General features: G+C 41.1%; 1 protein-coding gene across 1 annotated transcript in view; it reads right to left on the bottom strand.

The window, feature by feature from the left end:
• Positions 1-12,036: 12,036 nt before the first annotated feature.
• acbd6 (acyl-CoA binding domain containing 6) overlaps positions 12,037-15,000 on the bottom strand; it is a 34,121-nt gene continuing 31,157 nt past the window's right edge. The window contains exons 7-8 of the mRNA XM_058390714.1: positions 14,129-14,159; positions 12,037-12,655 (exon numbers count right to left, since the gene is read on the bottom strand). Coding sequence (XP_058246697.1) covers positions 12,501-12,655; positions 14,129-14,159 — 186 coding nt within the window. The 3' untranslated portion in view covers positions 12,037-12,500. The remainder of the gene's footprint in view (positions 12,656-14,128; positions 14,160-15,000) is intronic.

Raw genomic sequence — 15,000 nt, 5'->3', positions numbered from 1 at the left:
CCTTGGTGGAGGTTTACATTACTTTAGGAGCACAACTTACCCAGAAGCCTTTGCTGCAATTTGATGACACCTGAAGGAATGTGATACTAGCTCTCTAGAGCACTAGCTAACAACATGCTAGCGATGTTATGTTGAGGATGCCCTCTTAATGCTTAATGTTTGTGCGTGTTCCTGTTAAACAATCCGGCTAAAGTGCACACTCGTTAGGGAGGAAGTGTACAAGGGTGTGTTAAAAACGGTACCGGAACGTTCACCCACATGGCATGAACGCTGTTATCAATGAAGCTACATGCTAACTGATAGCACTGGACAATGCATGTTCTGTAGTATCGACAAACGCCACAGTGATGTTTTAAGCCTTCTGATTGGCCACAGGATTAAAGCTCCGCCCCCTTCCCTTACCCACACCCACGGGAAAGGATTATTGCACAACACATTCAATGGTTTTTCTCTCCAAGTGGAGCAACATGGGCGTGGCACAAGGTTCAGACTTCACGGCGCGAGTGCACTACCAAGAACTGCAGCGCATTTATTTTTATCTGTTTTTAGTTACACTTATTGTCGTTTAATAGCCGCATGATCACTTCCATTATAGCAGCTAAAGATCTCGGAGTTAATTTTTAAAAAATCCTCCATGTTATCGGAAACATAACGACTGAAACGTTGCAGAGATGTTGTACGAAGAACATTTTTGGAACATCGATGGCATCATTGCAGGAAAACCGATTTCAGGGTCACGGTTGCCGTAGTAACGCACTGCCTGTGGATTTGTATCAGTGAAAAATGAGGGACTCGTGGAGAAATATCTTTTTTTTTAAAAAATAAATGGTATTAGTGTTTGACGGCCCATGAAATAAAAACCAGCTCATGATAGTGCACTCCAATGTAGTGATCACGGGCGGTTCGGGACGTGACCATGACGTGACCGTGACGTGACCATGACGTGACTGTGACAGCATTTTGTTTGTAATGTAAAGGGGGAAATATTTTCATGATGAAGCTTATTCAACAGTGTTGTATTTATTTATTTGTAAAGTAATTATGAATAAATCCACAGAAGTACTTCCTTTGATCCGGATCCAGCTTCCACACGGAATCATGTGGCTCGTGGAAAATTGGAAAGAATTGAGTAAAATTTCAGATTAAACACCATATTTAGACAGAGAGAAATAATTTGGCGCATTCTGACATCATTATAAAAATATCCGCAAGGAAATCCTTATTTATTTCTGAACATCTGATTATATTTTTGGATAAAATTTTATTGAAATGAATTAATTCAGCTAGCAAACTGATCCCTAAAGAAAAGGAAATGTAGTGAAATTTCTTTTGCCGCCTCTCGGAGCCGCGTTGTAAATTTTGTACAGTTTGAGGAAGGCGTGGCGCATCCTGGTTTTTCTCAGCACTAGTTACTGTCATGTGTGTTTGAAAACTTCACGCCTTCTGTGCAACGGTCTGATCTGTGCAGTCCAATCTATACAGGAACAATAAAGCTGAATCATTTGGAGCAACTGACTGAGTCATCACTTCAGTTTAAATCCATCAAATATCAAAACCAAACAAAACTCTACACTAACTCTACACCATCATTAATTCCACAACAAAATTAACTCTACACTAACACTACACTAACTCTACACCATCGTTAACTCTACACTAACTCTACACCATCATTAATTCCACAACACCATTAACTCTACACTAACTCTACACCATCATTAATTCCACACCACCATTAACTCTACACTAACTCTACCCCATCATTAATTCCACACCACCATTAACTCTACACCATCATTAATTCCACAACACCATTAACTCTACACTAACTCTACACCATCATTAATTCCACACCACCATTAACTCTACACTAACTCTACACCATTGTTAACTCTACACTAACTCTACACCATCGTTAACTCTACACCATCATTAATTCCACAACACCATTAACTCTACACTAACTCTACACCATCATTAATTCCACACCACCATTAACTCTACACTAACACTACACTAACTCTACACCATCGTTAACTCTACACTAACACTACACCATCATTAACTCTACACTAACTCTACACCATCATTAACACTACACTAAATCTACACCATCATTAACTCTACACTGACTCTACACCATCATTAATTCCACAACACCATTAACTCTACACTGACTCTACACCATCATTAATTCCACACCACCATTAACTCTACACTAACATTACACTAACTCTACACCATCATTAACTCTACACTAACTCTACACCATTAACACTACACTAACTCTACACCATCATTAACTCTACACCATCATTAATTCCACACAACCATTAACTCTACACTAACGCTACACTAACTCTACACCATCATTAACTCTACACCATCATTAACTCTACACTAACTCTACACCATCATTAACACTACACTAACTCTACACCATCATTAACTCTACACTGACTCTACACCATCATTAATTCCACACCACCATTAACTCTACACTAACTCTACACCATCATTAATTCCACACTAACACTACACTAACTCTACACCATCATTAATTCCACACTAACACTACAATAACTCTACACCATCATTAATTCCACACTAACACTACAATAACTCTACACCATCATTAATTCCACACTAACACTACACCAACTCTACACCATTAATTCCACACCATCATTTACTCTACACTAACACTACACTACCTCTACACCATCATTAATTCCACACTAACACTACACTAACTCTACACCATCATTTACTCTACACTAACTCTACACCATCTTTAACTCTACACTAACTCTACACATCACTAATTCCACACCATCATTCACTCTACACTAACACTACACTAACTCTACACCATCATTAACTCTACACTAACTCTACACATCACTAATTCCACACAATCATTCACCCTACACTAACACTACACCATCATTAATTCTACACCATCTTTAACGCTACACTAACACCACACTAACTCTACACCATCATTAACTCTACACTAACTCTACACATCACTAATTCCCACACCATCATTCACTCTACACTAACACTACACTAACTCTACACCATCATTAACTCTACACTAACACTACACTAACGCTACACATCATTAACTCTACACTAACAGTACACTAACTCTACACCATCATTAACTCTACACTAACACTACACTAACGCTACACATCATTAACTCTACACTAACACTACACTAACTCTACACCATCATTAACTCTACACTAACGCTACACATCATTAACTCTACACCAACTCTACACCATCATTGACTCTACACTAACTACACCATCACTAATTCCACACCATCTTTAACTCTACACTAACACTACACTAACTCTACACCATCATTAACTCTACACTAACACTACACCTTCATTAACTCTACACCATCACTAATTCTACATCAACTATACACCATCATTAACTCTACACTAACTTTACACCATCACTAACTCTACACCATCAGTAATTCCACACCACCATTAACTCTACACTAACTTTACACCATCATTTACTGTACACTAACACTACACTAACTCTACACCATCATTTACTATACACTAACACTACACTAACTCTACACCATCATTAATTCCACACCACCATTAACTCTACACTAACTTTACACCATCAGTAATTCCACACCATCTTTAACTCTATACTAACTCTACACCATCATTTACTATACACTAACACTACACTAACTCTACACCATCATTTACTATACACTAACCCTACACTAACTCTACACCATCATTAATTCCACACCACCATTAACTCTACACTAACTACACCATCATTTACTCTACACTAACACTACACTAACTCTACGCCATCATTTACTATACACTAACTCTACACCATCATATACTCTACACTAACACTACACTAACTCTACACCATCATTTACTCTACACTAACTCTACACCATCATTTACTCTACACTAACACTACACCATCATTTACTCTACACTAACACTACACCATCATTAATTCTACACCATTTTTAACTCTACACTAACTCTACACATCACTAATTCCACACCATCATTCAGTCTAACACTACACTAACTCTACACCATCATTAACTCTACACTAACACTACACTAACTCTACACCATCATTAACTCTACACTAATTCTACACCATCAATAATTCCACACCATCTTTAACACTACACTAACTCTACACCATCATTTACTCTACACTAACACCACACTAACTCTACCCAATCCTTAACTCTACACCATCATTAACTCTACACCAACACTACACTAACTCTACACCATCATTAACTCTACACCAACACTACACTAACTCTACACCATCATTAACTCTACACCAACACTACACTAACTCTACACCATCATTAACTCTACACCAACACTACACTAACTCTACACCATCATTAACTCTACACCAACACTACACTAACTCTACACCATCATTAACTCTACACTAATTCTACACCATCAATAATTCCACACCATCTTTAACACTACACTAACTCTACACCATCATTTACTCTACACTAACACCACACTAACTCTACCCAATCCTTAACTCTACACCATCATTAACTCTACACCATCATTAACTCTACACCAACACTACACTAACTCTACACCATCATTAACTCTACACCAACACTACACTAACTCTACACCATCTTTAACTCTACACCAACACTACACTAATTCCACACCATCTTTAACTCTACACTAACACTACACTAACTCTACACCATCATTAACTCTAATGATTGTTTTAATTTGAATGAACTTTTAATTAACTTGGAAATCTTTAGCTTTTTCTAAACATACCTAATGTATGTATTTATCTAAACCTTATTTGTATACTAACATCTTTCTTTTTTTTTTATACCTGGCAGTTTGTTAACCACAGGTCACTACTAACCCTTTACCAATACTAACTCTATATCGCTCTTAACCTCAGACTAACTCTAACCACAGACTACTCCTAAACCTAGACCACTCCTGGCCTTAAACTGATACTAAACCTAGACTAACACTAACCAAAGGCCACTCCTAACCCTAGACTAACACTAACCCTAGACTAGTTCTAAGGGAATCCTAGCTGTAGACTAACACTAACTATAGATTAGTTCTAACACTAAAGGACTCCTAACCCGAGACTAATCTGAACCCTAAGCCACTTTTACACTTAGACCAGTTTAACCTTAAACTAACATTAACCATAGACAAATTTGACCCTAGACTGCTCCTAAACCAACATGAACTCAAGACTTATCCTAACCCTAGACTAGTTTATCTGTATACTAACATCTTTCTTATTTATTTATTTATTTTAACTGCTAGAGTAAACCCCGTTGTGTGCCTCAGTCAGTTCTCGATCTTGACATAAAACAGCGCTTTACGCAACCACTAATTGTCTCTGGGACTGCTGCTGTTCTTTTAAAGCTTCTGAAAGGAAAAAGGAAATAAAGAAATCAAACCAGTTTAAACTTTAAACACATGGAATCACAACATAAAAACACACGTGTGATTAAAGAAAAAACTTCTCTGGATGGAAAGCTGTGAAGTTGCGAAGCCAATTTCTTAAAAGCTTTCTTAAACATTCCCAGATTCTGTCGTCGTTTTAAATCTGGAAATTTCCCACTTGAGGCTCTCCCACGTGGAGCGGCTGGTTTAACGGAGCTGACCATAAAAAAGCCTCCGGCGGTCTGAACTTTGTGGTTGGATGCTTGGTATATTTTTAGTAGAAGTGCCAGGCACTCGGCTGAAGGCCACAACACAAGAGCTGGATGGAAATTCTGCAGCTGAAATTGATTGAAGGTCCTGCTTCTGGTTGATCTTGTTTCCCGGTGGTTGTTTTTGTTAGTTCTTCTAACGTCTTAATTTGTCCTCCTGCAGAACATTTGCTGAACATTTTCATCTACTTTTACATCCATGTTCTTTTTTTTTTACTGCTTGTCGTTGTCGGTCTCGTAATATTCAGGATAAGAAGCTTCTTCTTCTCACAGAAGCTCCAGCCAGCCTGAGGAGCAGCTTTTTCATGTTTTGCTATTGGAACCGGAGGAACTGGTGAATTCTACATTCATTTTGAGTTTAAATTCGATACAACAGCACATGTGGGATAGGCTCCAGGTATAGACAATGGAGAGACAACAGCACATGCAGATGCATCTTCAGATGATGCTCTTCCACTTGAGATCACCATTACTCCTGAAACACTGACCACTGTATGTCCGATAATTTAAAATAAACTGCAGGTTCACTCAATTTATACCTGGCAATTTGTTAACCACAGGTCACTACTAACCCTTTTACCAATATTAACCCTACACCACTCTTAACCTTAGACCAATTCTAACCACAGACCACTCCTGGCCTTAGACTAATACTAACCAAAGGCCACTCCTAACCTTAGACTAAGACTAACCCAAGACTACTTCTAACCCTAAGGGACTCCTAACCCTAGACTAAGACTAACCCAAGACTACTTCTAACCTTAAGGGACTCCTAACCCTAGACTAACACTAACCCAAGACTACTTCTAACCTTAAGGGACTCCTAACCCTAGACTAACACTAACCCAAGACTACTTCTAACCTTAAGGGACTCCTAACCCTAGACTAACACTAACCCAAGACTACTTCTAACCTTAAGGGACTCCTAACCCTAGACTAACACTAACCCTAGACTAATTTGAACCCTAGGCCACTTCTACGTTTAGACCAATTTAACCTTAGACTAACATTAACCATAGACCAATTTGACCCTGGACTGCTCCTAACCCTAAACTAACACCAACTCTAGACCTTTCCTAACCCTAGACTAGTTCTAACCCTTGACCCCTCCAAACCCAGTTAGTTAGGTCTAGGTTTCCCAATTTTCTGGGAAAACAAACCCAAATATTTATTATAAATTTTCGATGACCTCAAATCTTGACCTCTCTACATTTTTTTTATTTCACATTTATAATTTGTTTGAATGTTCTACCACGTCAGAAATAAACAACTGACCCATGGGTCACTTAGAACCCGAGTCATATTCTCTGCTCTGATGTTCCAGGTCTAAGAGAGATGTGAGGAGTGAGTTTAGTTCCTCCTCAGTGTCCACCAACACAACTGTACAGCTGTATTCAATACAACATGTAAGCTGTGTTTTGTGTTTGTTCTCTGACCACAGACTCACTCGGTGTTGCTGACCAGCTAGCGGTGTTTAAACACTAAATCCGGTCTGTTATAATAATTTTTTAAATAAATAAATAATAAAACACAAGAGAAGGTTATGAGTTTCTTTCACAAGACGTAAATCAAGTGACCTCTGCCCAGGGAACTGCCCTGGACCAACCCTAACCTGAGCTCAACTGACCCTAAGCAAATCAAATCCCTAAACTGGAACAATCCTGCCTGTCATAGCCACACACACACACACACACACCATGTGTTCAGCAGACCAGTGTTTTGGGCAGTAAAATCTCTTTAATCCTCTCACTGTGGGAAACAGGGACAAATAGCTTCAAACAGACACTCACACAGGCACAAAGCTGGAAATACACACCTAAACACCACATAAACACTACAATGTGCATAAACAAACCCCAATGCACACACACACACAGACACACAAGAGGAAAAAGTAAAAGTCACATAAATAATGAGAAGCGTGTGCATTAGACGAGCGGCATGGCGGCGTGGGGCTCGGTCATTGATCGCCTCATTAATGTCTGAGTGCAACAGAGCGGCTTCACCAAGACAAACCGCCACACACTCATTCAGGATAATTTACACACCACTTACAGCTCTGAGATACGGATAAATCTGAACAAATTCCTGAACACTACGCTTTCGCAAAGATGACAAACACGCGCAAATGCCATTATCATCGATTGGGGGCTTTTATTACAAACTTCCTGTGGAGAACGATTCTGAAGGAATAAATAAATGTAGGAATAGTCGTTTCAGTCTGAATTTACACTCACTCACACACACTCACACACACACACACAGGGGTATTTATTAGCAGGAGAAAGCTTGGTCATGGCTGCAGGGAGAGCTTTGATGGACAGATCTGTGTTCCAATATTTCCACTTCCCCTTGGCTGAGTCCCCTTCACCGTCACCAGGACTTTATTAGGTTGAGTCAAGTGTGCTGCATGAGGGAACAGATTACCCAGAATGCATCGCTGCAGTAGGGCACTGTTTAATTATAAATAGTGTCTATTTCATTTTTAAATAACATCATTTACATTTACAGGGAGAGGAAGCTTCAAAACAGCAGCATTGTGTTGGTCCCTCCAAAACAGCCCTGACCCGTCCTGCACTGTGTATTCTGACCCCTTTCTATCAGAACCAGCATTCACTTCTTTTCACTTTTTTTGCATTCAGAAATTTGAGCAATGTCTGTTGGATCGGATCACACGGGTCAGCGTTCTCAGTCCTATTCACTTCACTGCTCACAGTGTTATGGCTGACCGGTATGTAGCTTCACATAAATATTTAAATTTCACTACTGCTCTGAACTTCTGGTTAGATGCTAGTTGCATTCTGTTGCCTTGTACGCATGCGCAATGACAAAAAAGTTGAATCTAATCTAATCTATTGTCCAGTTAAAAAAAAACCAACAATACTACAATTAACAGTGATTAATCCTAATCCAGGAAATCCTAATTACTGCTTTCAGTTCGTTGTGTTTTTGTCTGCTGACTGGCAGAAACTACACAAGTTAAAATTTATTTACTTATTTTACGCTGTATTTTACACTGACCAAGAGTCTGCTAATAATTATAACTTTTACTGTTCATTTTTATAATTCTGTTATTATAATTATATATATGATTATATGAATCTTTATAACTGATTTACATTAAGTGTTATATTAAGTGTTATTTATATTAAGTGTTAGTAAAGAAGCGAGTGCAGGCAGGTTGGAATGGGTGGAGAAAGATGTCAGGAGTTCTGTGTGATAGAAAAATATCGGCGAGAATCAAGGGGAAGGTGATACAGGACAGTGGTGAGACCGGCCATGCTGTATGGTTTAGAGACAGTGTCACTGAGACAGAGACAGGAGTCAGAGCTGGAGGGAGCAGAGCTGAAGATGTTGAGGTTCTCTTTGGGAGGGACACGGTTGGACAGGATTAGGAACGAGTACATCAGAGGGACGGCTCATGTTGGACGTTTGGGGGACAAAGTTAGGGAGGACAGATTAAGATGGTTTGGACATGTCCAGAGGAGGGAGAGGGAGTATATTGGTAGGAGAATGTTGGACATGGAGCTGCCAGGCAGGAGGAAAAGAGGAAGGTCAAAGAGGAGGAATATGGATGTAATAAATGAGGATATGAAGCTAGTGGGTGTAAGTGTTGAGGATGCAGAAGATAGGGATAGATGGAGAGAGATGATTCACTGTGGAGACCCCTGAAGTGAAAAGACCAAAGAAGAAGAAGATATATATAAAACATGACTTATTAACATTAGGACATCAGCTCCAGGAAATGCAGGAGCTTAGCTAGATGATAATCTAGGCTAAACTGAAAGCTAAGGAAATTACAGGAAAAATAAATAAATACAATATTGTTAAAAAGAGTTTGAATATTACCCATAATGCACTGTGAGTGAATGGTCAATTTCTTAAAGAAAGTAATAAGTGTTTGGGACGCAGCCATGTCTTTTTTTTTTTTTTTTTTTTAAAGAGTGGCTAAGAGGAGTGTGTAAGAAGGGTATTAGCGTCTGGCGTTTGTGTGGCGCAGCGTTTTTTCAACCGGGGAATGTTTAGAGGAGCTGAAGCTGCATTAAGCGAAGGCCAGTGGGATGACACGCCATCGCTTTTAGAGAGAGAGAGAGAGAGAGAACAAACCCTGCCATCTGGCAATAATGGTGTTAGAGAGAAGCGGAGAGCAGACGTGTAAAACATACACGAGTGTTTAACCCTTCTGTTCTGCTCCAAATGACCCACTTTAAATCTTTCCTCAGTGTGTGTGTGTGTGTGTCTCTAAGTAGATGGATGGGATGCAGAGGAAACGAGATTTATGAAAAGATCAGGATTAGCGAGCTCTGCCTCAGCTTCAGAAAAACGCACAGGAAGAAAAAAAACGAACAAAAACAACAGACAGGACTGAGTCCTGCTCTCTGATTGGTCAGAAGGTGTTGATTAATTCTCTCTAACAGCAGCTCTGACTGTAGCACAGGGTTATATTAATGCACTCACTCATTCACAGGGATGTGTACAGTACACACTCCACATAAACACTGATTAATAAATGTGTGTGTGTGTGTGTGTGTGTGTGTGTAAGGAGTCTCCAGTGTCAGTGCTGTGTATCAGTCAGAGGTGAAGCTGGAACATCTTGAGAGAGAGAGAGAGATTCAATCACACACACACACACATACATTCACACATTCACTCGCACACACACAATCACTCACTCACACACACTCACACATTCACTCTCACACACACACTCACACATTCACTCTCACACACACACTCACACATTCACTCTCACACACACAATCACTCACACACACACACACATTATATAAATCATCACAACACCAGTCTGGGTTTATTGATATATTTGTGTACTGAACTGCAAAGAAAACTTACAACACTAACAGAAAAAGCAGTGAACACACACACACTCTCTCTCTCTCACACACACACACACACACACACACACACACACCAAAACCAAACCACCACACTGTAGAAACACACTGCTTTCAGATTCAGTGATTTTAATAGAACAATAATAACACTGAGGCTAATTTTTTTAAATAAAACAGGAACGTGTGTGTGTGTGTGTGAGAGAGAGAGGAGTGTGTGTGTGTGTGTGTGTGAGAGAGGGGGGGGAGGGGGGTGATAGTCTGCACTCCACAGCCACACAAATTAAATCATTATATAGCGCAAGTGTAAAGAGGAAGTCTGGTCAGGGTTTAGGGATTAGGAATTAGGGTTTAAGGTTAAGTGGTTAAGAGTTAGGGAATGAGGAGTTAGGGATTGAGGAGTTAGGGATTGAGGAGTTAGGGATTGAGGAGTTAGGGATTGAGGAGTTAGGGATTGAGGAGTTAGGGATTGAGGAGTTAGGGATTGAGGAGTTAGGGATTGAGGAGTTAGGGATTGAGGAGTTAGGGAATGAGGAGTTGGGGATGAGGAGTTGGGGATGAGGAGTTAGGGATTGAGGAGTTAGGGATTGAGGAGTTGGGGATTGAGGAGTTGGGGATTGAGGAGTTGGGGATTGAGGAGTTAGGGATTGAGGAGTTAGGGATTGAGGAGTTAGGGATTGAGGAGTTAGGGATTGAGGAGTTGGGGATGAGGAGTTGGGGATGAGGAGTTGGGGATGAGGAGTTGGGGATGAGGAGTTGGGGATGAGGAGTTAGGGATTGAGGAGTTAGGGATTGAGGAGTTAGGGATTGAGGAGTTAGGGATTGAGGAGTTAGGGATTGAGGAGTTAGGGATGAGGAGTTAGGGAATGAGGAGTTAGGGATTGAGGAGTTAGGGATTGAGGAGTTAGGGATTGAGGAGTTAGGGATTGAGGAGTTAGGGATTGAGGAGTTAGGGATTGAGGAGTTAGGGATTGAGGAGTTAGGGATTGAGGAGTTAGGGATTGAGGAGTTAGGGATTGAGGAGTTAGGGATTGAGGAGTTGGGGATGAGGAGTTAGGGGATGAGGAGTTGGGGATGAGGAGTTGGGGATTGAGGAGTTGGGGATGAGGAGTTGGGGATGAGGAGTTGGGGATGAGGAGTTAGGGGATGAGGAGTTAGGGGATGAGGAGTTAGGGGATGAGGAGTTAGGGGATGAGGAGTTAGGGGATGAGGAGTTAGGGATTGAGGAGTTAGGGATTGAGGAGTTAGGGATTGAGGAGTTAGGGATTGAGGAGTTAGGGATTGAGGAGTTAGGGATTGAGGAGTTAGGGATGAGGAGTTAGGGATTGAGGAGTTAGGGATGAGGAGTTAGGGATGAGGAGTTAGGGATTGAGGAGTTAGGGATTGAGGGGTTAGGGATTGAGGAGTTAGGGATGAGGAGTTAGGGATGAGGAGTTAGGGATTGAGGATTATGGATTAGGAATTAAGGGTTTAGGGGTTAGGGATTAGGGGTTAGGGATTAGGGTTTAGGAGTTTTAGGAGCTTGTGTGTATTCTGGTTAGATTTAAGGTTTAGGAGTTAGACCTAAATTTCCAACCCCCTACACCCTAAAGGCTAAACAGTTAACATCCCTAAACCCTAATCCCTAAACCCTACAGATGATATCATAGCCACTAAACTTAAAGGAATAAATGGAGCTTGAATTAATTCCTTCTGATAGTCCTGACTCGTGTCCTAACCCCTAAATTCTAACATATAGTCTCCAGAAACAAACGGTGGGTTCAACTCTGTCCTAATCACCACAGAGAGAGAGAGTGAGAGAGAGAGGCTCAGACTGGCTGTGGAATGTGTGTGTGTGTGTGTGTGTGTGTGTGTGTGTGTGTGTGTGTGTGTGTGTGTGCGCTTTATCCTTTGGGAGCACTGTACTGCCGCAGGAGAGATGAGATGGAGCTGGACTCGGTCACTTCCTCAGGGAGAGAACCTTCTCCGTCTTTAATAGAGGGATCAGCACCACTCTGCAGGAGGAGCTCCACTATCTCACCAAACTCACAGGCAGATGCTGAGTGAGAGAGAGAGAGAGAGAGAGAGAGTTAATACATTCCAGTGTGTGTGTGTGTGGATCAGTCACCTTAAAACCTAAGAAAACGGCCACCACCTTTAATCCACAACAAACACAAACAGGTGTATTCACACTAACAGTCTCCTCTGTGTGTGTGTGTGTGTGTGTGTCTATAACCGGGTTAGTGAAGCTCCTGAGCTGATGCTGAAAAAATCCAGAGAGCTTTTACATGCCAGAGTCAATCACTCATACACCCAACACACCCATCCACCCACACACCCACACACTTTACTCCTCAAGAGAAAAACGCTGACTAACAAAGAGCTTTTAACCTCAGACCCAGAGAGAGAGAGACAGATGGAGAGAGAGAAAGAGAGATAGCTTTACATGTGTGTGTGTGTGTGTGTGTGTAATATTAAGGTTCCTGAACCCTTACAAGAAATAAAGGTACAGGAAGTAAACACACTGCAGGAACTTTGACTGTTAACCCTGTGACAGAACCTTCCCTGAAAAGTGGTTTCCATGGTGATGCTTGTTACTTGTGAGTTAGTTAGGTAGTTAGTTTAGAGGACGGTGACAGATCCTGTAGTGCTGTGGGAACACAAAGACCAGGAACTCATCCAGGAACCTCTACTTTGCATGGATATACAGAAGCCTTCAGCTCCTTAAAAAGTTCAGGAAGAATCCTGCAGAGGAACCTCGAGACCCTTCAGTGACATCACACCGTGTGTGTGTGTGTGTGTGTGTGTGTGTGATTGAGAGAAAGAGAGAGATTTATTATGCGTAGTAAAACTTGTCATGAATATTGTGGCCCTGCAGCTTTTCATCTCACACACACACACACACTTCATCTCTTATGTTTATTATTTGTTCATCCTGCCAAGCGTCCAGTCTGAGGACAGATGGCACATGTGCACACACACACACACACACATACACACATGTATTGTTATGTGACATGGAAAGAGAGCTGATTTCCTCTGGGACAACTGGTGATTATTACACACACACACACACACACACACACAGAGAGAGAAAGCAGACAGTGATGGATGAAATTCACTCGATGGAACAATGAGAGAAAACGCAGCAGGAGACACTAATGTACGTGTTCCAATCCACCGTCTCATTGTTCCCTTCATGCCAAGGGCCCTAGATCTCTCTCCCTCATTCCCGCTGTACTCTTTAATTTACTCCTCAAGCCTTAAACTTCCTGTTTCTTTTTCAACTTCCTCCTGTTCTAACCTTGTTATTCTCGGACATATCCCAGGGTTCCTTCTTCCTTTGCAGTGAAACTTCAGAGTCTTTCTTTCCTCCCTTGTTTTCAGTATTAAACTGAAGGTTCAGTTCACTTCTATTCGAGGTGTACACTTCTCCTTCTTTCATGTTAAAACGCCTTAATTAAATGTAATAATCTCAGTGTCTCTCATCATTTTCCATTCATTTAGATCCCAGGAAATGTGAGATTCTTACCGTAATGCAGTGGAGTCTGACCTTCATTATCCTGGGGAGAGAGGGAGAGAGAGGGAGAGAGAGAGGTTATAATATGATTATAAATTACTCCACAACACTGTTGAGTTCTGAAGCTAGAACCCTGAACCTGAAAAAAGAATCCATGAAGAAGAACCCCATTAGTTGGAAAAAGAGGACTACAGAACTGAAGAGAGGAAACAGACAAAAGAAAAAACAGGTAGCTGGAAAATAGGAATGAAAAAACTGATGGAAAGGAACTGATGAAAATAAAGAATTAAAGAATAAGTGAAGAAGAACATAGAGGAATCATGGACAGGGGGCAGAGTCATGTGTAGGGTGTGGAGTCATGGACCAGAGGTGGAGTCATAGGCCAGGGACAGGGTCATAGTACAAAAGATAAAACATAGAACAGGGGATGGAGTCATAAAAGGGCTGGAGTCATGCAGTGGGTGGAGTCACAAGACAGGGGTGGAGTCATAGAACAAAAGACGAGTCAAAGAAAAGGATGGAGTCATAACAGGGCCAGAGTCATAGAATGAGGCAGAGTCAAAGAACAGGGGTGGAGTCACAAGATGGGGTGGAATCAGGGGTTGAGCTGTAATCAGTAACAAAGTGAAATTTATACACAATCATATTATTCCGGGTGTGTGCGCGCGCACGTGTGTGTGTGTGTGTGTGTGTGTATGTGTGCGTGTGTGTGTATGAGTGTGTGTGTGTGTGTGAGGGAGAGAGAGCTGTAAATCAAAACATTTAGCAGATGACACGCCCCCCTCCGGGTTAAACAATGCTTTAATTGCCTGCTGGTCACGACTGTCGCACAAATGATGAGCTTTTAATTGCCCCTTCATCATCTGTTGCCCAAGTGAGTGGAA

This window comes from Hemibagrus wyckioides, linkage group LG05, assembly GCF_019097595.1.
Source record: "Hemibagrus wyckioides isolate EC202008001 linkage group LG05, SWU_Hwy_1.0, whole genome shotgun sequence".
NCBI classification, from domain to species: domain Eukaryota; kingdom Metazoa; phylum Chordata; class Actinopteri; order Siluriformes; family Bagridae; genus Hemibagrus; species Hemibagrus wyckioides.
The sequence above is the reverse complement of the archived record's forward strand: the minus strand, read 5'-3'. Positions and strand labels throughout refer to the sequence as shown.